The sequence below is a fragment of the Danio aesculapii genome, chromosome 24, assembly GCF_903798145.1.
Source record: "Danio aesculapii chromosome 24, fDanAes4.1, whole genome shotgun sequence".
Classification (NCBI taxonomy): domain Eukaryota; kingdom Metazoa; phylum Chordata; class Actinopteri; order Cypriniformes; family Danionidae; genus Danio; species Danio aesculapii.
The window spans coordinates 23,094,932-23,121,905 of record NC_079458.1 but is presented as its reverse complement, the minus strand read 5'-3'; the positions used below and the strand labels follow the sequence as shown (position 1 = coordinate 23,121,905).

General features: G+C 34.7%; 1 protein-coding gene across 1 annotated transcript in view; it reads right to left on the bottom strand.

Moving 5' to 3' along the window:
• The window catches only part of arfgef1 (ADP-ribosylation factor guanine nucleotide-exchange factor 1 (brefeldin A-inhibited)), a 130,981-nt gene that overhangs the window by 52,188 nt on the left and 51,819 nt on the right, over window positions 1-26,974 (bottom strand). Inside the window, 6 exon segments of the mRNA XM_056450201.1 lie at window positions 2,245-2,382; window positions 3,268-3,454; window positions 4,270-4,273; window positions 5,761-5,877; window positions 13,248-13,515; window positions 26,706-26,885. Coding sequence (XP_056306176.1) covers window positions 2,245-2,382; window positions 3,268-3,454; window positions 4,270-4,273; window positions 5,761-5,877; window positions 13,248-13,515; window positions 26,706-26,885 — 894 coding nt within the window.

Here is a 26,974-nt window from a genome sequence, read left to right as displayed (position 1 = left end):
GAAATATTCTTATTTAAAATGATAATATCTTTTAAAATGATTGTAAAACATCTTTGAAAGTATATGTCTTAAAGTATTTGGGAAGTTTTATTCCATTATAAAAACCTATGCTTTTTGTTAAACATTTTTATGCATATTTTTCAGGTCAAAATGACTCAAAATGCATTTTGAGGGTTAAGAAAAGTTTATTCCACACTGATGAAGGGTCTTATCTGATTTATTCGATTATAAGACTGCAAATAATAATTAATAATAATATTAATTTTAAAATTAAAATTATTGAAGAAACAAAATCAGAATCACTGAGTAGTGCTGGCTTTAAAAAACTATTCAAATTAGTTTTTCGAAAAAATAAAAATAAAAATTAATTCAATTTGATATAAAATAAAATAAAAAACAACAACATAGAAACATACATACAGTGCAACATAAAAGTGCCATCTGAAATTTTTTTCTAAAATTTGCATTTTCTTTTGTCTTGGTTCAGTAATTTCACTGTTATGGCAAAGAATTGATTATTTTCATCAATATTAACATGAAATAACTGAACATAATAACAAGAGGCAGAGAAAAATGTTCATTGTAGAGTAAAACTCAAGAGGCACTTAGAGGTTTTTGCTGAACTATATATATATATATATATATATATATATATATATAGATATATATATATATATATATATATATATATATATAATATATATATATATATATATATATATATATATAAATAAAAACAACATATGCAATGACAGGTTTTTCATCAGCTCCTAAAACTGTACAAATTTGTTAACAAAGGGACCCCAGCAGGCACACAACATCATAAGAGACGTTTTAATATTAGGCTAGATTAAGTCATGATGTCAGGTGACCAAAATTCAGTGTCTAGCCACTGTCCTAAAGGCTGATTTATACTTCTGCATCAAGCTCACATGTATGGTCCAGCACAGCCTTCACGTGGTCGCACAACCCTCACCTCACCGCGGCTGATGCACACCTTAAAAAAATTTAACTACACATCACAACAATACGTAGCGCAAGCTCTGTGATTAGTCAGCTTGGTAGCTGTGGCAGAGAGCCGCAAGCCCAATAGAGCGAGTATTTACAAGTATCAAAGTCCGTGAAGGAGCTCCATATGTTGTTTTAACCTTATGATTAAAGTTGTTACATGTCTGCTGGTTACTGCAAGTATAACCAGCCTTAGGACAATGTTGTTTCGATGTCCAATAACGATTGTGAAATGACATTGATATTTGGTTGATTTTAGGTTGTGTTGTAAAGTGACCAAAATCCAGCGTCGAGCCAACATATTAAACTAATGTCATACTGATGTCAAATACTGACATTAAATTCGTCAGATATGGAAACCAAATTCGTCTGATAGACTACATATTGGTAACGTCCACACAACGTCAGGTGTGACATCAGTAGCCATTAATATTTGGTTGTTTTAGGTAGCGTTGGAAAGTAACCAAAATATAACATTTGTCCAATGTTGAACACTGACATTGGTCTGACATTGGGTTCTGATATCAACCCGATTTTAATTTCCACCCAAAATGCGACTTCCCACGACGTTGGGGAACAGTGTCAATCTGATGCAATGTTGACGTCCTGTGCCTGCTTGGACTGCTTATAGATACTTTAATAAAACAACTTCAATAAAAACCCATGGGATTTTTCCAGCCTGTGATTTTTATTACCAAAATAACCACAAGATCCCTTAAAAAAAAGTGCTCTGGCTCCTCAATAGAGCACAAGATTTAAAGTATCAAACATGCCCCACGATCTTGTTTTTACAATAACAACAACAAAGCTGCTTCCCCCAGTGTGCACCACTATAAATAACTGATTCTAAGTCCAGCCCAGATGTAAATCAAGAGGGGTCAACAGGTCCTGGTCCATTTGACAAAGAGTGATCAATAGCACTGAAAACCAGCTTCCTGCATCACTGCCCTGAAGACACACTAGAATGAATGGCTCTCTTTCTTTTCAAATGATGGGGACGAACATGTCTCTTGGCCTCTGACAGCTCTATTCACCTGCTAAAGGACAATGCCTGATGCTGTCAACACTCTTGCTCGAAAAATATATCTAATGTCATATTAGCGAGGAGCAAATGGGGAAAAAATGCATTAAACTATAATGCACCCTGCCTGGAGACGTTTTTTGCCACAGCATTTGGTACAACAAATAAACAATTCCTTTTGTCTGGAGTCAGATGTTTAATTTAGAATGACAGGCTTACTTGGGATCAGGCGGTCCATCCGAAAGAGGCTTCATGGAGAGTTTGCAGAGGGAACGAAACACCAGGAACGCATCTTTCTGGAGAATGTGGGAAAACTTTGCGCCTGGTGCTTGACCAGAGGTGGCTACCGATTCCTGAAGGAGAAATGATCATGTTGTGACAATCAAATTTAACTGCTGGAACATTCGCTATCATCTGGCGCACATAACATGCAACAACCATAAAAAAAAGAGCATACAATTGGTCTATTAAGCAGATACAGGAGCCACAAATAAAGCAGGAGAGTAAAATAAATATATAATATGTGAATATCTTTGTGTTTAATAGCAAAATAGTTTTAAAATCAAATTAAAGACTTAATGTTTTTTCAATCATTGTATGCTCACACAGACCATATGCATAATGTACTTATTTCCAAAGTGAGATAACGTCAGTTTAAAATACTTAATACAGGTTGCATTCAATATAAATATACATTCACCGGCCACTTTATTAGGTTCATCTTACTAGTTCCGAATTGGACCACCTTTTGCTTTCAGAACTGCATTAATCCCTCGTGGCATAGATTCAACAAGGTACTGGAAATATTCTTCAGAGATTTTGGTCCATATTGACATGATAGCATCACACAGTTGCTGCAGATTTGTTGGCTGCACATTCATGATGCAAATCTCTTGTTCCACCACATCCCAAAGGTGCTCTATTGGATTGAGATCTGGTGACTGTGGAGGTCATTTGAGTACAGTGAAGTCATTGTCATGTTCAAGAAACCAGTCTGAGATGATTCATGCTTTATGACATGGTTCGCTATTCTGCTGGATGTAGCCATTAGATTTGGTTAGACTATCATCGAAGTATATAATCAAAGTAAGATATATGATCAATGATTGTCAATAATGAGGAGGATGCCTTTAATATTGAAACTTGTAGAACGTTTAATGGACAAAATGACATTTTATATGTCACAATCTGATTTCTCATGCCATGATCTATTTAAAGGCAAAAGTGTAAGCTGGTACCTGAGTGTCATTGGAGGAGACAGACAGCCTGTCGTCGGGCAGGGATGGGGTGAAGCTCGCGGAGATGGGTGTGCCAGGGATGCCGTTGGCATGAACATTTTCGCTATCGCTGCTCAAGCCTCCCTCCTCTTCAAGAGAGTTTGGACTGACCTCAGCAGACTCAGCCTCACCCTCATGGCTTGCTTCACTTCTGTAACAAACACGTTTCTTAAAGGACAGTAAACTCAAAATTAGTATTTATTTGTTTTGTTTACTATTTCTAAAAATGTACTATTACTAAAAAAAAACTTCATATCTATAGAAATAAATTACATTTTAATTTAGTTTAAAACTCAAAAGTATAATTTAAATTAAAATATCACAATATTAATTGCATCTAAAATCAACTAAATCAACCTTACAAAGCTTCATTTTTTAAATCCAGTCTTGGTTATAAAATGACAGCAGTGTTATTTTAATATCATTGAGATACTAATGTAGTACAATTCAATTAGTTTTCATTAATTATTATACAATTAGTTCTATATTTTTACATTTTCATTAAAGTTTTTTTGTTGTAAATCTGTTTTGTAATAAATAATTTTGTAAATATATTTTTTATTTAATTTGCATTTTAGATTTGTATTTTCCTTTCCATTTTAGTTATTCAATTTTTAATTCTATTATTTTATAATGTTTTTTTTTAAATCATTAATCTTTAATTTTTCTTAACTCAGACTTGTTTAGTACGGAGACCCAGAAAAGACGTGATGGTAGGGAAAAAATGGGTGGAAGAAAATAGGATGATGGGGATTGGATATGGGTCATAGGAAAATCTATATTTTTAAAGTTTGTGTGTTCTTATGCAAAGATGTTTTGCGTTATCTCGCAAGTATGTTTTGCGAGGGAACGCAATAATGTTATACGTTCCCTCACAAAACTGTTTTTCCACAAACACTTCCTGTTCACTTCATCACTTCACCTCTCAACCCCCCAATTTGGCCAGGATTCTCCCGTATTTACCATTCTATTCTGCTATCATCCTATCATTAAGTATTTTCCCATATTTATCCCATATTTTTGATCTTGAAAGCATGTGGATATTAATATAAATATGTTTGCATTCACTTTCTTTCTATTAAAGCTGTGCGTCGATCATCACCCTTCACATGCAACCTCTGAATCAGCGAATGCATGTACAGTATAAACCGCTGACTGACGGACGCGCTCTGTATGATAATCTGATTCCAGGTCAGCTTCTGTACACGTCATTTAAAGAGGAGCTGAAGTGCAGGACACTTTGAGATTCAAGACTAATTTCTGTTGTTGTGTTGATGAATCCCTTACCCAAAGAGCACCGACCAAATATTTGAGTTACCCCTGAGCGCTTTTTGTTTGTCTTTCTGGATTAATATGTAAACATATCCATCCTGCGCATTTTATTTTAAACTCAACTAATTTTTTCTTAAATGAGCACAAACAGTTATGAAAGTAATTGAATGCTTTCATTATAGATCTGTGGATTCTTACAGTGAGACTTCTGTTATCAAACAAAACAAAATGAGAGATTAATTTGCTGCTCTTCACATGGTTGATAACAGGTGTCCCTTTAAATGACGTGTGTACAGAAGCTGATCAGGGATCAGGTTATCATATGGAGCGTGTCTGTCAGTCAGCGCTTATACATGCATTCACTGATTCAGAGGTTGCATATGAAGGGCGATGATCGACGCACAGCTTTCATGGGAAGAAAGTGAATGCAGACATTTTTATTTAATTTCAACATGTTTTCAAGATAAAAAATAAGGGAGAAATATGGGAAAATACTAAATGATAGGATGGTAGCGGGATAGAATGGCAAAATAGAGGAGAATCCTGGCAAAAACGGGAGATGAAGTGACAGATGAAGTGATGAAGTGAACAGGAACTGTGGAACAACAGTTTTGTGAGGAAACGTAAAACCTCTTTGCATTCCGTTGCAAAACATGTTTTTTTTTCCTCCCACCCAGTTTTTTCCCCCACCCGTTTTTTTCCCCCACCATCACTTCCCTCCTGGGTCTCCGTAGTTTAGCATGTAAAACCAGTGCTATTTTAATATCTTTAAGATCTTGCTGTAGCTTTTATTACTGGCTATTAAATTGAGCTTGTTTTTGTTTATTTTATCCATGGCCATTTGACTAATTTTAATTTAAGCTTTAGTTTTGTTCATTCAAGGACAGTAAAATAAATAAAAAAGAAATTTGGTAAATATGAGTGAATGAGCTAACATCAAGAAAGATGAATAAAAACCGATCACTGTTAGTTAACCCAGACTATTGTTATCAAATGCACCTCACGGTAACAAAATGTTCCTAGTGATTTAAGTTAAGGTTTTAGTTTACCTATAATATTTGTGAAAGCAACTTTTTCAAAAGCAATAAAAAAATTGTAATAGTATTAAACAATTTTAAGATATAAATCCAAATGAAAATGTGACTCCTCATTTTTTAAGCTTCTCAGAGACACACAACTCACCTCCAGCCACTGTGTTCACCACTTCTAGCAAAATGCTCTGCACAATCTCCTGCGCCTTCTCTTCATAGTTCTGCCTTTCATCCTCCTCGCTGGCTTCAGTGGCATGCTCTGCTGCACCTAAAAAACACAGCAGAGCATGTTTAAGACTCAGATTCTGTCAAGTCAGTCATTCATAGTGCGATAGAAAGACTATCCTTTTAATAACATGGACTAGACAAATTAAATCCATCAGTTTCCCAATGCAAGTTTAAGGCAATACACTGCAGGTGAATAAGATAAACTAACAGTTACAATCACACTTCCCCAGTTGATGATTTACATTAAGTAGAGCAAACATTTTTATTACATGTTTTTTGTTATTGCATATATGCAAATTAGGCATAATTAAAAATGTATAAACATACTGCCATAATAAACATTTAGAACATATATATATATATATTAATAAATCTGAGAAATTTGGTGAAATTTGCCTCAAAATTTATTGTAATTAAAACCTGATTAAAGCAGACTCAAATTGCTAAGTGTGACAAAGTAAACTCTAAGATGTTGTCTACACATTTGGCTGGAAAAGAAACTAACTAACTGACCGACCGACCGACCGACCGACCGACCGACCGACCGACCGACCGACCGACCGACCGACCGACCGACCGACCGACCGACTAACTAACTAACTAACTAACTAACTAACCAACATGTTTCCCCACTTTACCTAACCAACCAACCAACCAAGTTATCATCATGCTTCCCCACTTAATGTATTCTATTAATGAATGTTAATAAGTTTTTAAATGCATTTTAAATGTATTTAAATAGTTTACCTAACTAACTAACTAACTAACTAACTAACTGACCGACCGACCGACCCACCAACTAACTAACTAACTAACTAACTAACTAACTAACTAAACTAGACTAACTAACTAATTAACTAACTAACTAACTAACTAACATGTTTCCCCACTTTACCCAACCAACCAACCAACCAACCAAGTTATCATCATGCTTCCCCACTTAATGTATTCTATTAATGAATGCAAATATTTTATTACAAGTTTTTAAATGCATTTTAAATGTATTTAAATAGTTTACCTAACTAACTAACTAACTAACTAACTAACTAACTAACTAACTAACTAACTAACTAACTAACTAACTAACTAACTAACTAACTAACTAACCAACCAACATGTTTCCCCACTTTACCTAACCAACCAACCAACCAAGTTATCATCATGCTTCCCCACTTAATGTATTCTATTAATGAATGCAAATATTTTATTACAAGTTTTTAAATGAATTTAAATGTATTTAAATAGTTTACCTAACTAACTAACTAACTAACTAACTAACTAACTAACTAACTAACTAACTACTAACTAACTAACTAACCAACCAACCAACCAACCAACCAACATGTTTCCCCACTTTACCTAACCAACCAACCAACCAACCAAGTTATCATCATGCTTCCCCACTTAATGTATTCTATTAATGAATGCAAATATTTTATTAAAAGTTTTTAAATGCATTTTAAATGTATTTAAATAGTTTACCTACCTACCTACCTACCTACCTACCTACCTACCTAACTAACTAACTATCTACCTAACTACCTAACTAACTAACTAACTAACTAACTAACTAACTAACTAACTAACTAACTAACCGACTGACTAACTAACTAACTAACTAACTAACTAACTAACTAACTAACTAACTGTTATCATCATGCTTCCACACTAATGTATTATATTAATGAATGCAAATATTTTTATTACAAGTTTTTTAATGTTTAACTAACTAACAAACTCACCAACAAATCAAATAACCAACTAACTAATCAACTCCAGGGTGGCCCAACTAACCAAGCAGACTCAAATTGCCAGTGTGACAAAAGAAACTCTTAGATGTTTTCTATACATTAGGCTAGAAAAGAAACCTTTTTAAATTCCACCAGTTTCCACTAACTAACTAACTAACTAACTAACTAACTAACTAACTAACTAACTAACTAACTAACTAACTAACTAACTAACTAACTAACTAACTAACTAACTAACCAACTAACTAACTAACTAACATGTTTCCCCACTTTACCTAACCAACCAACCAACCAAGTTATCATCATGCTTCCCCACTTAATGTATTCTATTAATGAATGCAAATATTTTATTACAAGTTTTTAAATGCATTTTAAATGTATTTAAATAGTTTACCTACCTAACTAACTAACTAACTAACTAACTAACTAACTAACCAACATGTTTCCCCACTTTACCTAACCAACCAACCAACCAAGTTATCATCATGCTTCCCCACTTAATGTATTCTATTAATGAATGCAAATATTTTATTACAAGTTTTTAAATGCATTTTAAATGTATTTAAATAGTTTACCTACCTACCTAACTAACTAACTAACTAACTAACTAACTAACTAACTAACTAACTAACTAAGTAACTAACTAACTAACTAACTAACTAACTAACCAACCAACTAACCAACCAACCAACCAATATGTTTCCCCACTTTACCTAACCAACCAACCAACCAAGTTATCATCATGCTTCCCCACTTAATGTATTCTATTAATGAATGCAAATATTTATTAAAAGTTTTTAAATGCATTTTAAATGTATTTAAATAGTTTACCTACCTAACTAACTAACTAACTAACTAACTAACTAACTAACTAACTAACTAACTACTAACTAACTAACATGTTTCCCCACTTTACCTAACCAACCAACCAACCAAGTTATCATCATGCTTCCCCACTTAATGAATGCAAATATTTTATTATGCATTTTAAATGTATTTTAAATGTGTTTAAATAGTTTACTTAACTAACTAACCAACCAACCAACCAACCAACCAACCAACCAACCAACCAACCAACCAACCAACTAACAAACTAAAAGTTATCACGCTTACCCACTTAATGTATTATACTAATGAGAGCAAACATTTTTATTACATTTTTAAATGTTTATTTATATATGCAAATAAGGCTTTATTTAATAAAATTATGCACTGCATAAGTTATGCACTTGCATAAGTTTCTAACACAAAACACCCATAAATCAGAAAAAAAATATTTTTGTAGAATAAAATATAAAGATCTATAAACATGTGCATCAGTACAATCAATCTTCAGACAAACAATCTTCAGAACATAGATATGAAAACATTTGAAATATTTAGTGAAAATCGCCTTAAAAATATGCAGACTCAAATTGACAAAAGAAACACTTAAAAGTCCATTTTTGATGTTCTTTTTAAATGAGGCTGATATATGTAATAAGACAAGAAGTGCAAAATATCAAAACTATACATTTTTGCCTGCAGTATCACCATAATAAGTGTTATCAAATGGGGACTCCACACTGCCTGTAACTGGGTGATCGTCAAACGGAAAGTGCTGCTATTAAACTTACGTAAGACTGAGAGACACTGACACAGTTTTCCAGTCACATCATTAGAGGACATCTTATCTGTTCTGATGTCAAGCCTAAATCCACAATTAACAAATAATGACTAGAAATTAGAGATGCTTGTCTGTGTCTAGCAGAGTCACAAGGAGGGAGACCAACTAAAAATGGTGACACTAACTTATAAAGATTGCTCACCTAATGGAAAAAAAAAACTCTGTTCACATTTTTCATTAACATCTGTTTTAAACCTGTGAGACGTGAAAATATAAATTAATGAATCATCAAAGGGTTCTGTTCTTCCACTGAAAGAGCAGGTAAACAAAATTTAGAAGATCACCCCCAAAAAAGGGTTATAAACTGAGTCCATATTAACCGAGTGGTTTGCTCCTAAATTGAATCCCATGTTAGGAAGAACTCATTCAATGTCTATTTTGGTTTATAACTCGGCACACATGTATAGAGAGTTATGACGTTTGTATTTTGAAACTGTTAGATGACTTTTTTTTTGACCAACGTTTTAGTTACCTGGTCTTTCAATAAAAAAAGAATGTAAACAATGACAGAAATGTCATTTTAGGTGAACTGTCAATAAGACATGTCAGCTCACAATTCAGACTTTTTTTCCTCAGAATCGTTCTGTCCATTCACACACATTTTTTTATCATCACATGATCTCTTATAATAATCACATGATCTTTTTTAATGCACATGCTGGAATTTGTTCAGGAAAAATCAGTCTGAATCTCATGATTTTTAATTGTAACTATGTAATTGAAACTTTTTATCTTACAAAACTGACCATTTCTCAGAATCGAGATCTATAAATGCGAAGAGAGAAAATTGTGAGAAAGTTATGATCACATTTTATTTCTTTATTTTTTACCCTGTGACAGGCACAGCTTCATCATATGTCCCTGGGCCACAAAACCAGTCATTAGTGTCTTTTTATAAAATGTAAAAAAAAGACTTCTATATAACCCGAAAGCTGAAAAAAGGCATAGGATAGACAATATTTGGCTACGCTACAAATATTTGAAAATCTGAGAGTTCAAAACAATCTAAATGTTGAGTGAAGCAGTAAAGTGTTTAACCACGTACATTACAAATAAAAAAATGAGTTTCGATATATTGACATTAGGAAATTAACAAAATACAGTGCTCAGCATAATTGAGTACAGCCCATTTTGACTATTAATATTTTTATCCATTTCTCAGTGAATATAAGTAATGTATTTTGGTGCATTTAAACCAAACAGATTTATTAAACAGATATATTTATTAAAATAACATTTTAGTCACCAAATATCTTTGGTGAAAAATAATACAATTAAATTCAAGCAAAATGTTTTTCTTTTTATTTTTTTTTTTGCTTCTCTTGATTTTTCCCTTTTTAAAGGAGGTCGAGCCTTCTCATTTACAGCTCCTAAACTCTGGAATAGCCTTCCTGATAACGTCCGAGGCTCAGACACACTCTCCCAATTCAAAACTAGATTAAAGACCTATCTGTTCAGTAAAGCATACACTCAGTGCACCACTTAGCGGGCTTCCATACAGGTTCTGCATCTTGTTGATATACACTGTGAACATCAGCTACGCTAATTATTTTCTTTATTCTCCATTTCCACCTGGGGATACTCTTCCCAAGGCCCTCAGACTATGCAGAGTGACTGATTCGATCCAAGACCAACGATGAGATGATCCCAAGGTTTCCATATCCTGGACCAGGCCGTATTCTGAGCAGCTACTGTGGTGGTCATGGAAGAGTGGAGAACATGAGACTGATTCCTGTGACGCTCCAGAGACAGACGAGTCTTCGCTGAGGCCAGCTTCCAGCCTCCGCCACTGAGACTGCAGCTCTGCACGAGACGTTTGGCCAGCGGAGAAATTAAAATGGTCGTGCCCAACTGAGCCTGGTTTCTCTCAAGGTTATTTTTCTTCACTTTCGCCATTTAGTGAAGTTTTTTTTCCCTCTCCACTGTCGCCACTGGCTTGCATGGTTCAGAATCTATAGAGCTGCGCATCGTTGGATTTGCTCTTCAATATTTGAACTCTCAGTAGTGATTATTAAACCACACTGAACTGAGCTAAACTGAACTGAACTTAAACAATACAAACTGAATTACACTGTTCCAATTTACTATGACCTTTTATGTGAAGCTGCTTTGACACAATCTACATTGTATAAGCGCTATACAAATGTGAATTGAATAAATTAGAATTTAATATTTTTCTATAACATAAATTTGGGTGTACTAGTTTTTGGATCATTAAATCAAGTTATTTTGTTAGATAAGCTCCAGATTTAGTTTCAGTAATGAATAATTTAATGCATATGCACAAATATTGTATAGCTTCCTATTAAAAATATGAATTTGAAAGATAGATTTGGGAGGGGTGTACTTGTATACGCTGAGCACTGTATCTTTACCTAATACCCTATTGATTTTTGGCGAAAAAAAGAAAGAAAAATCCATACAATGATTGCCAAAATTACCAAAAATATACCTGTGCAACATAAGGGCGTTCTCACACTAGGTACAGTTGCTTTGAACAGTGCCGAAGCGCAATTGTTCCCCCTCCCCTATCCCCTGACGGCCTGCACTTACACTGGGTTTTGCCTTTTGAACCAGAGCACGCTTACGTCATCGACGATGTAACTGTTCAGTTTATTAGAAGAGAAGCGCTCTCGCTCAGCACAGTGGACATTGCTTTAGTTATATCGCTTTAGTTGTTTGGGATGCAGTGACACAGAGTCAAATATATCATTTTAGGGTGTTTTCACACCAGCCTTATCTAGTTCTTGGTGCTGTTTGTTTGGGCAGGTGTGAATGTAGCAATCGCACTCGAGTGAAGAGGTGGTCTCAGTACGTTTTCAAACAAACCCTGGAGGAGCAGTTCGTTTGTAGTGAGAACATGATAAGAACTAAAACAGACCTAACTGCAAAAAGTACTGCACCTTCTTGGACTAATCCAGCTGCCGTTTGCAATGCATTGAAACATCATTTTCCAGCCATGGCCGCACTTTAATCTCAAAATGTATAGTTTGTCTAAGGTGATGTATACAAACTATATAGTATACTATGACCAGGGATTCAATCAGCCAGCGCAGTCGTCCCTCCATAGTAAAAATCGGCATTTTGTGTCTGCCAAGTTTGTGTCTTGCTTACTTGTGGGAGTTCCATTGGCATTTTCCCGCACATTAATTCTGACCAATGGAAAAGCAGTGTAGGAAACACGCTCAATAACATCTGGCCAATGAGTAATGAGCATTTTGCATTTTTAACTGGTTTGGACCAAAGCAATCAGTGTGGTGTGAAAAGGACCCAAAATGGCAGAAAAATGCTAATATGTATTATTTCTTGCCCTTGGTTCATACCAAATGAACCAAATCACAGATGTGACAGCACCCTTAGTCATTTGGGATGCAGTCAAATATTTTGCTGAACAGATCTATGACTTGATGCTCATAAATTATCATAAAAGACATTGGGTTGCACGTATTAGGAGGTTTGCTGAAGGTGCAGCGAGGGGTTTGTGTCTTTAATAAACAGTTTGCATTCATTAAGAATGATTAATAAATTCATTTGAAACAATCTCTTAAATGTGACGTCGTCGCATCTTTAGTTTTGTGCTCAGGCACGCTTTGCACTCACACTACAAGCGTACCGCGCCAAAGCCCAAGTGAACTGCGTTCTGGCACACCTCTTCCAGCCGGACCAGGGCCGGCCAATTGAACCGTGCCTGGGCCTCATTCAGAGTACTCACACTTGTGAAACGAACCGAGAAATGCGCCTGGCACGGTTTGGATAGCATAGTGTGAGTGCGCCCTAAGACTAGTTTCGTGGTCCAGGGTCAGATTTTTCAAATGTATTTTTCATAAAAATGATTAAAAAATTAAAAATACACTTATTAAAAACCCCAACCAAGAGAACAGACAAATGTGAAAAGCAATATCACACTAGAATATTCCACCAATGTCTAAAAAATCATAGCATACTCATTTCCATAAACATGGCACACTGAAGCTCTAAAGAATCTCTCTTTACTTTGTGCTGCAGCGGTGGCCTGGTCAGCCTCGGTCTGCTCGTTCTCCGCAGGACAGAAGTCACTTCCATTCTCCGGCTCGGGACTCTCGTACGGTGGGGAACCCTGCTCCACTTTACCACCCTGATGGCCCGGTCCACCGTTGGCCTCAGCTGGCAGGGTTTTGCCAGGGGTCTCGGTGTGCCTTTGTCCAGGAGACTCGGGCTCTTGCTGACTGACAGGAGAATGCTGTCTGTGCCGCTCTCTCTCCATCTGCTTGGCTTCCTGCAGCTGAAACACACAAGAATGAGTCTTTTTAAAAATTAGTAATAGCTTTTCCTACATTCACGTTCCCTCCAGGGTGGCCCAAAGCCAAGCTGACGAACATCCATTTCTCTGAACGGGAGGCAAATCATTGCGTTTAGGAATATACAGACTGCTGCTCTCGTCATTTTAAAATGAAAAAGAAACACAAGACCAGGATCTTATAGCATCGTACTGTGCATGAAGACAATGTGTGCGTTGATGGAGACAGATGGTGGTTTGACTACATGCACCTGGAATGACAATCTGGACTACGGACATGCTTACATTGGTGCTTTGAAGCAAGCGTAATGCTCTTAAAGGGATAGTTCACTCAAAACTAATCATTCCCACACACCCTTCACTCGTCATCAACTTGTTTTAGTTTCTTTTTTTATTGTTGGACACACAATAAGTTATTTTGAAACACCTTGGAAACCAGTAATTATTGAGTTAGCACAGTATGCCAATAGCTACATTCCCATCCACCTATATTTATGCGCATTTTGGAGAAGTGCATTAAAAGAAACTGTTGATGGAAACGCCAAGATGCGCAAACATTTTGAAAATGCGCATAAAACACATATGTGCATAACGGAATAGGATAAATTTTTATTCAATGCGAAAACTGCGATGGAAACACTTTTACTGAACAAATTCCAGCATGTGCATTAAAAAAGGTCATGTGATTTTATTATAAGAGATCATGTGATGATAAAAAAATGTGTGCGAATGGACAAACCAGTAGGCTGAGCACACTGTAAAACATCTGAAAGGTTGTTTTGGTCATTCTAAAAACGCCTTAACTGTTTCAGTAGTAGTGTATGTATTATTAATGACCTCCAGAATCAAGAGCGTCTGTGCTCCGCGTTTCACGCCTTCAAACGCCACCGCGCGTCCACTGCGTGTCAGGATTGCCTTCTGAGGCAAAAATCATTTATTAAATGAAGAAAAGATTCACGCAGCTTCTCCTACCACAGCAAATTTTGTTTTTACTTCTGATATTGGCGCCAATTAATCAGGAAGTGGCGATTTGGTTCTCTTTGACTCGTTCAAGACTACTCTTGAACACCTTGATTAGTTTGATCAGGTGTGCTTGAATAGAGTTGAAGCAAAACTGTGGCCCTCTAGGAATTGAGTTTGAGACCTATGGTTTTTAAATGTAGGTGCCGTAATTAGCAGCAGGATAGCGCAGAAATTCCATTGAAAACACTGCGATAAAATTAATTTCCATATTTTAAAGACATGATGTGAAAAATATAATTTAATGCAGTGCTTCTTGTTTGGTATGATGGCCACTTTATATTATATCTCAGCCAGGCATTGTAAATAGCCGTTTGTTTTTTTAATCCGTGGTATTAAACGTGGCGATTTTGTGTGGGTAAAGTCTGTGTGCACATACTCCATTCCAAGTCAAAGAAGGCAGAGCCTACTTATTACATCATTGCATTGAATTAATGATAGTTCCAAGGTGTTTACAAGCCTAAGTAAACCTTTCAGAAAAGTTTGCCAAGCAAGAAATTACAAAGTTCTAAACTGAACCTAGTTTTGTTCAATTCACCAATGTCAATTTCACTCATATATCACAGCCTTTTATGGTTTTTAAAATAAAATTGAATTCACATTTGTCATTTCTGTTTTTCAGAATCTGCTTTTGTGTTTGAGTGTCCACATTTATATCAATCAGGTGGTGTGAACACAAAATATCTGTTAATAAACAGTTGACCTATACTTTTGGAATTATGGGGGTTTTCTGTTTAACATTTTAACACCAACTCTAAGAAAAAAAGACTAAAGACTTTGGTTAAATTGTGTTGCTGACACTTATTTGGACTTAATGTCAGTTGTAATGATTGCCTATGAACTAAATATCAACCCAACACTTACGATGCCAGTTAAAATGCTTTAGAATTGAATTATCGGACCTTGAACTCATTATCAATTTCAGTACTGTAATTTACACGACCAACCCGGACAATATATTGAGTCAAACTACTAAAAATGCAATTTGACAGCATAAATAAAATGAAAACACCCGTTACACACAAAATGAAGTGTTAATTAATGGACATTTTTTTACAGTGTAGCACTAATTCTGGCTGCAGAGGGAATTTATAACCAGTTCTCGGTGATAAGCATGTCTTGTCAATCTAAAATTGCAATCTGCAAATATCACGCCTAAACAAATAAATCAATAAAGCTGAGCTGGCATCTCATGTAACTTCAGACCTGCTCGCTGAGCCACCATTCCTCAAACTGAGCATGTAGAGAGCACAGCAATATAACTGGATCAATAACATCATCTTGGATTTGATACAATACCAACTTTTGGCACCTCAGTACAGACAGTAAATCAATATCATGGGCTTAGCAACTTATAAAATGAAACCAGGACTGTTATTGATGTAAATAACATCCAACCTAAATAGTTCAATAGACAATAGACAACTTCTGTTCAATCCACTTAAATTTGTCGAAACGAATTAAATTAATTGATTTGAGTTAAGATAACATGAATAAATTATGTGGAACATTGTATGTTTACAGTGCTTGTTTCAAACGTTGTATTTCTTTTTCTGTTAAAAACAAAAGAAGATTTACTGAAAAATGTTGGGGGGGAAAGCCATTGATTTTCAAAGTTTTTGTACCATTGTTCCTATGTCAGTGGCTGCTTTTCCCAACATTCTTCAGGTAGATTTATTTGTGTTCAACAGAAAAAAAAAATTATAAAAGTTTAGAACCACATAAGTAAATAAATGATAAGGGAATGTAAACTTCTGAGTGAGCTATATCTTCAAATAGTTATCTATCTAAGCAAACACACACTTGCCTCCACTATACCTTCATTTAAAAAAAAAAGCAGCAAAGATCATCAATATGTCAAATAACACCTAAATAATACATTTCAATGTACTAATAGTGTATTATCTTACATTTACATGCAGTTGAAATCAGAATTATTAGCTCCGCTTTGATTGTTCTTTCTTTTTTAAATATTTCCCAAATGATGTTTAACAGAGCAAGGACATTTTCACAGTATGTCTGATAATATTTTTCCTCTGGAAAAAGTTTTATTTGTTTTATTTCGGCTCGAATAAAAGCAGTTTTTAATAAAAAAAAACATTTTAAGGTCAAAATTATTATCCCATTTAATTACCCTAACCTTGCTAGTTAACATAGTTAACCTAGTTAAACCTTTAAATGCCACTTTAGGTTGTAAGGAAGTGTCTGGAAAAATATCTAGTAATATATTATTTACTGTCATTATGGCAAAATAAAATAAATCAGTTTTTAGAAATGAGTTGTTAAAACTATTATGTTTAGAAATGTGTTGAAAAAAAATCTTCTTTAAGTTAAACAGAAATTGGGGAAAAAATTAAAAGGGGGGCTAATAATTCTGACTTCAACTGTATATAATTTAATTTATATATAATTTATCATTTAATTGTTGTCAATAATTGTGTAACAATGTAAATAACTTTGAATTATTAAATTTAATAACTTGTTCACATTATAACGTATCTATACGATACTGTTTTGTGCATTACAAATTCTAATTTAAATACATACATAAATAATTATTGATTAATTGATTCAATTATTATTTATTTATTAACCAGCATCTAACAAGAACACAGTATCAAAAAAAAAAAAACACTTTACAATATGGGACACAGAGTTAATGTTAGTTAATATTTACTAAATAAATAAATAAACAAAACTAATTCAGCATTTATAGTTTACATTCATACTGCAGTATACATTTACTAAATGTGAACATCCACTGCTGTGCTCATTAATTTAGTTAACGAACAATGAGTGAACATGAACTAACAACAAATAACTTTAATTTAATTCACAAACGTTAACAAAGATGAAGAAATACTGTGGTAAATGCGTTGTTAATGTTAAAATACATTACCTACATGCAATTATAGTACTTTGATTATGCATATATAAATTGCAGTTTCAAACACTGGATTTTGACATACAATCAATCAGTGTGAATACTGAGGCTAAACACACCTTATAAATATATTCCGAAGTTAACACCCAGAAACCCCAGTTAGTAAGCAGACTGTCGAGTATATAATGCATTCATCCCTGAACCCCGAAGGCCCTTTAATGTATCAGCTTCATTAATAAAGCGTGAGAGACAAAAATGTCCCATTTCCGGAGCCTTCAGCCGAACTGGGGTGGTCTGATACGGTGGCAAAACAAACACGTCTTCAATATTGTTCAGCTTATTAGTTATGCATGATGTGTCTGGCAGTGTCACAGTGTGTCACGCTCCGTCCGGACTGCTAAAACTGCGTGACAGTGTGTTTTGATGGTGCCAAAACCGCAAGCCCTGGCTTTCAAAGAGGCGTCCTTTTGATCAGCGCTGCGACAGTGAATCATCTAAACCGCAGCTCTATGTCCTCCTCATACACACGGAGAGATCCAGACCACAAACATAACAGACAGATTCGCGTTTGCTCCTGGTGTCAACATCTGACTCGGATGATCCATCGCAAATGACAGCCGCAAAAATGCGATTGAATATGAGATTCAAAACATTTATTCATTCATCCATTTATTTTATTTTCGACTTAGTCCCTTTATTAATCAGGGGTCGCCACAGTGGAATGAACCACTGAAAACATTTCTTTTTAAAAAATTTTAAAAATCTAATAAGTGTCCAGGACAATGTCGATAATTTTGTACGTTTTACTAATCTACATTTAAAAACTGACAACTTATCTAAAAACATGTTTACACACAAAACCAAAATAATTTGGGGAAATATACTCATTTGTTTATCACAGTTCCTTTTCTGAATATGCAATGATTTTGTAGTGGCCTTTTACATCATATTTCTGTTCCCTAAATCAGCCATTAAATTACATATAATGTGCTTTTTATTCAAGACAAGTTCCCCAAACAGAGATTGGGCAGTCAATCAAAATTCTGACACAATTGGGACCTAAAATGAACACTCCCCATGGACCAGTTGAAAGCATTGGGGGTATAACATGCTTTAATATTTCTAACAATGACTGGGAATGAGCTATGATTTAGCCTGATTACTGAATAGAAAGAACTGCTTTGAAAGTATATAAATAAGTAATGTGAAGTGCAGAACTCTGATCTTTTCATGTAAGAAGCTCAAGATTTGTGTTTTTTTTCTTTAACTGACCATTGGCAGGTGCATCAATAGGTTTCAGCATACATAGCTTTCTTGTCATTGTATACTTCTTAATATAAATTTTAAATACACAAAGAAAAAAAAGCACAATTATTGCACAAAATGGAAATATTTGAAAAAAAATATTTATACTATGGAAATAAACTCTCAAAAACCTAACATAATAGGATCACACTATACATATAGCATTAAAGGTGCAGTATGTAAGTTTGACACCCAGAGGTTGAACTAGGTATTGCATTCCTGGATCAAAACAAACGCAAGCGCAGGTTGCCAGATTGAAGACCAACAGGAGCAAGTCTGATGATCAAGCCTAAAGGCTGATTTAAATCCTGTTCTATATAAAAGCAACGTCACGCGATAGAATTATTATTTACCATATTAAAGGGAGTTTTTGTCTTATCGAACTCCTTGAATTGATATATTAGAAACGGCTTCTATTTCTTGCAGCTAAACAACAGAAAACTGACAATAATCACCTCAGGTACACCTCATGCTTTATTCAGTGTTAGATGCTAATAATGCTAGTTTGAATGCCATTTTACATAACATGTATTGCCATACTACTGAAATATGCAACAGATCACCTCAGATCTTGAAAATAAAATAAATCGTTTGAAATTGAACTTTAGAATTGTGACTCCGCAAACCAACACATCAGTGATTCAGCATCTTCATTTAATTATGTTTAATATGTATTAATTACAATATAAACTTTACCATTTCATGAGTGAGTGCATATTCTGTGCTTCTTAATGGTTGTATTTAAATTTCTGGCATGCTGCGTCTTGTGCAAACAGCCAAATTGTTTATCACTGCAAATCTCGTCACGTAGTGTTATTAGGACACGCGACTACAATGTAACCTGCTCACCTAACGTTTACACTCGTAATATTTAGATTATTTGCTAATTAATAACCTCATGTGGAACTCTGAATCTGCGTCTCATATTGGAGGCTCCTACTGTCCACTGGAGGTTGCATTTCGGTCACAAGCACGTGCTTTGAGAGTGTTTCTGAATGAATTAATGAAATATGTGGTTTTTTACAAAGGCAACCCTGGGTGATAAAATTGGAAGGGTTAAAGGAACCAAAACAAAGGCAGCGTTCAAGCAGAACATTTGACTTCAGAATTGTTTTTCAGATAAACAAGAATGTTCACTTGTATTTTTATACTTTAGAAGAGTCAAAAATTTACATACAGCACCTTTACATATATTTACATACAGATTTATACGCAAGTCTCGTCACAACAAAAAGTTGTTTTCTTGAGTTTAAGACCCTTCTATCTGTATATTCTAGGATGTTAGACACACATAACACATTACTTGTAGCTTTCACTTTTTAAAGTAATTGCAAATAACTTGTAGAAAGAATGCATTAAAGCAAATCAATATGAAACAAATATTCTTCATATCTAATTTATACATGTAACAACTTATTTTGTGCCATCTAGAACCTACAGACTTTGAGGACAGTTGAGGAAATATTAGTGAATACTGATATATAATAATATACATGAATATAATCCTGAATGTACATTAATCATGTGCGCAATTCGGTGCAGACTAAACGGCTGCTTAGGGCAAAACACTCATGCTGCCCCTTCTGTTTTTAAGGTGCTGTATGTCAGTTTCTGACTCTTCTAAGTATAAAAATACCACAATATGTTTGCAAATATTTAAGAAACATGCTAAATGAACATTCTTGTTTATCTGAAAAACAATGTTAAAGTCAGTTATTCTGTGTTTAAAATGTGAGTTAGTTGCCAGAACGCTGTGCTTGTTTTGGTTCTTTTAACCCACCCACTGCCAATTTAGCCAATTCTATTTCAGCACCCCAGGTTGCCTTGGTGGAAAACCACGTATTTGATTCATTTAGTCCTGAAGGCTCTCAGATCATGCGTCTGCGGACAGTAAAATGCAGCCTCTTAGGACTTCCATAGATTTAACATTGCGAAACTCCAACAAATGTATTAATAAAATCATGGCTCCTCTCTTAGATTTCATAAATTAGTGTTCAAAATTGCTAATTAATACTGTTACGCAGTAGAGATGTATTAAATTGACATTATACAAGAACACAATATTTCAAGTTACCAAAAACTACCAACAACTAAAAAAAACACACACAAATAGATTTTGCTGTTTGTTCAAACTACTTATTCAACCCTTATGTACTGTTGGGGATGTTTTATCCACTCTGGGGAGATTTTGTGTCTTAATTTAGCCGTAACTTTTCTGTGTTTCAGCTAGCAGAATGATTTTTTTACACATATTTGAGAAAATGCTTTGAAATAAAAAAAAAAACCTCAACGATACACTCTGGGCAGATTTACTACCCTTTTGTTATGTTCTGGATGAAAACATCAGCTAAATTAAACTGCTGTAAAACTGCATAATTTATTTATTTATTTTTTCATAAATCTGTAATCAACCTGCAAACCTGATCAAAACTACTAATTTCTTGCAAAATTACAGGATTTTAACTCTTTAATTGCCAAATTAATAAATTTTGTCACTGGTTCGGTGAAAAAAAACCCCCACAAATTTACTTTTAAATATAAAGTAATTGTGGACTGGATTTTTTTTACCGTTTATCACAGTCTTGGACATGAGAAACAATATTGCATTTGATACATTGTTTTTGATTGATTTTCAGTTTTTCCTTCCTAATTTACTATTAGTGTCTGTTTTTGCCCAATTGACTTCCATTATAACCACGTTTTTTATTACAAAACCATGTAATCATATAATCATGCAGTTTTGATCGTTTGTGGTTTTCCCTGTTGGGAAGAGGAACAATTTGTCATTTTTACTGTTGTTCATCAGTTGGCACCATTAAACCTTTAGATAGGCTTGTACAAATAAAAGCTTAGTTTCTGGATTTTATATGGAGCATAACAGCAAATTAAAGTGTTTGTATGTGTCTGTGAGAGTGTGAGAGAGTGACCTCTGCACACTTTCCTTAAAGGGTTTGAGAAAATCTAAATATGCATCTCAGCTCTCAGAACTACATGGAGTAAACAAAAACAAAAATTGTGTATTTTTGCACCATCAAATGTAGTTATAATGGAAGCCAATGGGGCAAAAACAGCCACCAACAGTAAATTCCGAAGAAAAAAATGAAAATCTAACAATGCATCAAAGCCAATGTTGTTACTAATTGTTCACATGTCCACGATTGTAATAAAAAGTAAAAAAAATCCAGCCCACAATTACTTCTTCTATTGAAAACACGGCATTTTGTGTGTTTTTTTTCACCAAATCAGAGACATCATTTGTTAATTTGGCAATTAAAGAGTAAAATCCTGTATTTTTTTTTAAACATTTAGTAGTTTTGATCAGGACTGAGGTTGATTAACAGATTTATGCAAAAAAAAAGTGCAAATAATATTTACCTGAGTTTAATCTAGTGGATGTTTTCATCCCTAAATAACAAAGGCTGGTAAATTTAAACAGTGCACAAGGGTTAATGAGCTGAAGCAACACAATTCTTGACTTTTTGACAAACTGATTGTTTAAAGTCCACTTAAATTCATAAAAACAGTTAACAATCAATTTGTTTAGGACAACATGAAGGATTTTTTGTGTTCTTCAAGGGGAAAAAAAGCCCAGGATTAAAAAGCAACATTTTCCATCATGAATCAGACACTCTTTCTTTCCTACCAGAAGGCGCATTTGTCACTAACAGGTGTGAACATCTGTCCTCAACTGACCGCTTTGCGAACAAACCACTCGAGATGGATGTTATGTTGCTACCAGGTGTAAACGAGTCCCACAAATGAGAGAAAACTACTGTAATCACACTCTTCCACAACACAGAAATATGGTAAGACAGATGAAAGGAGCTCATTTAGTCATGAAGGGACGACAGCAGGCAGAAAACGAACGCAACAACGCAATGAAGCCAAGGCAAGCGAGAGAGGAGAGAGAGAGAGAGGAGAGAGACGAGAGAGAGAGGAGGAGAGAGGAGAGAGAGAGAGAGAGAGAGAGAGAGAGAGAGAGAGAGAGAGAGAGAGAGGAGAGAGAGAGGAGAGAGAGAGAGAGAGAGAGAGAGAGAGAGAGAGAGAGAGAGAGAGAGAGAGAGAGACGGATGAAGCTGATTACACAAAACAAAAAAAAAAACAGAGAAAACGTCAGATCAAGCACATTTGAAGGCAGTCCTGTCACTCTTTACCTGACGATCTCGCTTTCTTGATGCCAAAGACCAACTGATCTTGTGATTTGTAAGCTATATTTTGAAAAAGGGAGGAGGAGGAGAGGCATCAACAACAAAAAGAAGAAGAGACATTAGGATGTTATTAGGATGTCATTCCCCCATATTAGCTAGGGCTGGGTAGAGATTCAGATTTACAAGCCGATTTGATTCAGATTTACAAGCTCTCGATTCGATTCTTGATTCAGTCAAAATAGCTTTCACTTAAATGTTATTGATATTTCGAAAATGATCAGTGAATACCACAGAATTGTACCTGTCATCTTTGTTTTTCATGACTCAAACAATCATCAAACTACTCTTTCTTCTGGTCCATCCATGTTTCGATGCTGCTTTAAACGCATATGTACTATAAAGAAAAATCAGTAATACATTTGTTTAAGTAACAATTCACACTAGTAATTACTGGCTTATTATTAAGTTATTAACTATTTATTGCTATTATAAAGTAGGATTCTACATCCCTAATCCTACCCAATACCTAAACCCAACTACTACCTTATAGGCTATGTCTTAGGGCTGCACAATATATCATTTCAGCATCAATATCGCAATGTGAGCATAGACAATAGTCACATCGCAAAGATATGCAACGTCCAGTCTGAATTACAGTTGACCAGGAGCTACAGAATTGTATTTAATCAATGTATTTATATGGAATTTATATGATATATGCAAAAAAAACATTTCTTACTTAGAAATTTTGTCTTGTTTCTAACCCAAATATCTACATTTCAAAGCGAAAGCAAGATTATTTCACTTACCCCACTGGGAGATCATTTCCTTAAAAATTAGGAGGAAAAACTGCTAATTTTCACTTATTTCTTCTGATGGTGAAAACTAAACAATATTTTTACCTGGTTTTAGATTTTGTTTAGATATTTGAAGTAGAAACAAGACAAAAAGTAAGAAAAGCATTTTGCTTGCACTGTGATTTTTACATTTTACTTGAATACTGTTGGACTTCCCAGAAAAAGCTATTCAAACCATCTTCTGAAACTGTATTCATATTGCAATATTTATCACAGAAAATCAAATAATGCAATATCAGATTTTTCTTGTATCGTGCAGCGCTGCTATGTCTACACTAATCCAGATAAATTAGAAAATAGTGTTTTCCTCTTAAAACGCTTCATGTCCACATTATCATCATCATCCACACTAAAATGACTGAAAACGCTTTCGTTCATGTACTGCACATGCGCACAGACGACTTTTGCCTGCATCATATCCACCTGTTGTTTATTTACTTTACGTCTCTTTGAAACTTTGCAACTGTTATCTGCTTCCTCTGCTAAACAACAGCTCCCAGTAAATGTGCCTCTTGAAGAGAGGCAAAATGGATCCTGTACAAACTCACATTAATTTAATAGTTAAAATGGACAGCATTTCAAACATCTGCTTTACAATGTCATTCACTATGCTAGCTGAACTGGTCACATGACTGCATCACATGACTAAAATGCCTCATCGTTTATTACATATAAAATCCTAACGTTTTACATATTACATTTAACATCCTAACATTTACGTTTCCTAAAAATGCCGTTTCAGTATGGATTGAAGGCCAAAACGAAGTGGAAAATATGAAACAAAAACGTATTAGTGTGAACATCCGCTTGCCAGGTCATTATGTATGGAATACTGTTTTCGGGTACTCATTTGAATAGAGAAAATCTTTGTTTCTGAGCTTTTTAGTCATATCACACATTAAAGTGAATTTTATATAAAATCATGGTGTACAAAACAGTCTCTGGACTTGGTGCAACAGACATCAATATTTTAACAATTTATAAAGAAAAATAATCCCTTTTCGGCCATCGGATATTAGGTATGGATATTGCGATCGTGATTTTCGAAAGTAATACATCGCTTTGTAACCATTTATTATTACCATTTGTTGAGTCTCCCCATATAGTTTGATACAGCACTTGGACACGGAAGCTGCTTCGAGTGACGTCATACTTAACAAGCAGATGGCCTTACTAACTATTAATAATCAGCTAATTAGTAGTTTTTTTGAGCTAAAAGTCTTAGTTGATGCTTTGTTAAAGAGATTTCCCCCCAAAAAATTTAATTCTGTCACCATTTATTCATCCTCCACTTCCAACCTGTTCACATTCTTTTGTTCAACACAAAAGAGGATATTTTGAAGAAAGCTGTTCTTCCTACTACTGAAGTCAATGGTTTCAGCTTTCTTTAAAATATCTTCTTTTGTATTCAACAGAATGAAGAAACTTAAAAAGGTTTGGAACCCTTTGAGGGTGAGTAAACGATGAGTAAATTTTCATTTTTGGTAGTGAGAAATGTGCCTTAGGCCGTAAAATCGATTGGCATTAGCCCCTTTCACGCAATAATACGAGTACATTAATGAAGCAACTTTACAGATAAATTTAAAAAATTGCCATTCACACAGCAGAATACTGGCAGTTTAGGCACAATCTTAATTTCACTTCATAGCTATTGCACTTGTGTGTTTTGATACTCTTGTAATAGAAGGTGTAAGGGTAGCGGGAAGTGCTAGATAGCCCATCAAATAAAGATTTTTCTGGACCTGAAATGAAAGGGTATGCGAAAGTCCCTAAAAATACCAATTTACCAAATAGCTAACGGTAAAAGGAGCATGGTTAACAATAGTGTGGCAGAAGGCATTAATATTCATTAAAGAAAGTCTCTAAATGCAGCAGCAATCAGTTAGACTTTGATTAAAGTTTACCAAAACAACTGTTTTTCAGTGGATTAACCCGCATGTATTAATGTTCACCAAAGGAATAACAATGTGTGCAAGCCAAATAAACATTGTAAATTTCATTTCACATGGACTTTAAATGTTACAGTGCTTGTGCCTTCTGCAATGACTACTGCAAATGACCTCTCGTGATGTACAAGTTAATGACGACACATAATGAAAAAATGATGAAATTTTCACCCAATAGAATTGGGATTGGTCCTTACTGTTACTGAAGCTTTAAAGTTCTCATTATGGAACAAATTTTTCTGCATTTTTACAATAGGTCTGTTCACACATGATCTCTTCACAACAATTTACAGGTAATATATACATATATTTTAATCTCTCTATGTGTAAGGTGCTATTATTATAATTCGAGCAGCATTACCACACTTCAGCTGAAGTCCTCTTCAAAAAAAAAATAATACTTTGAAAACCCATGAAATGGATAATCTTTTTCCACATGTGACTACTGCATTTCAAATAATGGGTTGCCGTTCTGGTTTTTGAAACCTCTATTAAAAAATCTGAAACAAATTACTTCCAATTATAAGGTTTGGCTTTGTGTTTTTTTTTTATTCATCTTGAAAATAAAGTTACGCTGGTATTAAGTTGATATTTTAACTTGACATTAGTATCTCGAGCATATCTGTGGTTAAACGCTCTTTTGAGTTCAGTGTGTTTTGTTCCTCCAGTTTATTTTCTCATTGTACCTCCTATATCATAGTACTATTCAATATTTGTTTGTAATATTGCTGCCAAAAGATTTGGGGTTACTCATGGTTTGCTGAAAGCAATTTGTTAATTTGATGGATGAACCTCTTTGTATCCGGTTTTTAAAAACAGAAGTTATTTCCATAAGTCTCACAAAGGGCACATAATGGGCCGAAGCAAAAAGGTGGATAAAAGAAAATGACATCACAGTTTTTGACAATCAAGGTCGAATCGACAACCTTTTTTTTTAAAGTTATGATTTGTTTTTGTTTTGTTTTTTTGCCCAGCCCTAAAATTAGCAGAGGGAAAAAGAGTCCGATTTACTCACTGCTTGGTTCTCCATGCGGGCGAATATGACATTCAGCATCTGGGTGAGGGTGGCTTTGGCCGTGGTCTGGTTGATGAGGTTTTTACTGGCCAGATAGATGTTGTAGCATGTTCTGACGGCCTGTAAGACTGTGCCCTCATGGATCTCTATGTGCTGGGACGTCACCGCTGTCAGCAAGGCCTGTTGTGGTCCAGGAGAGAGACAATTTAACATATAAAACAAAAACCAAAAAACTTGAATACATTTAGCAAATCCATATCAATTCTGTC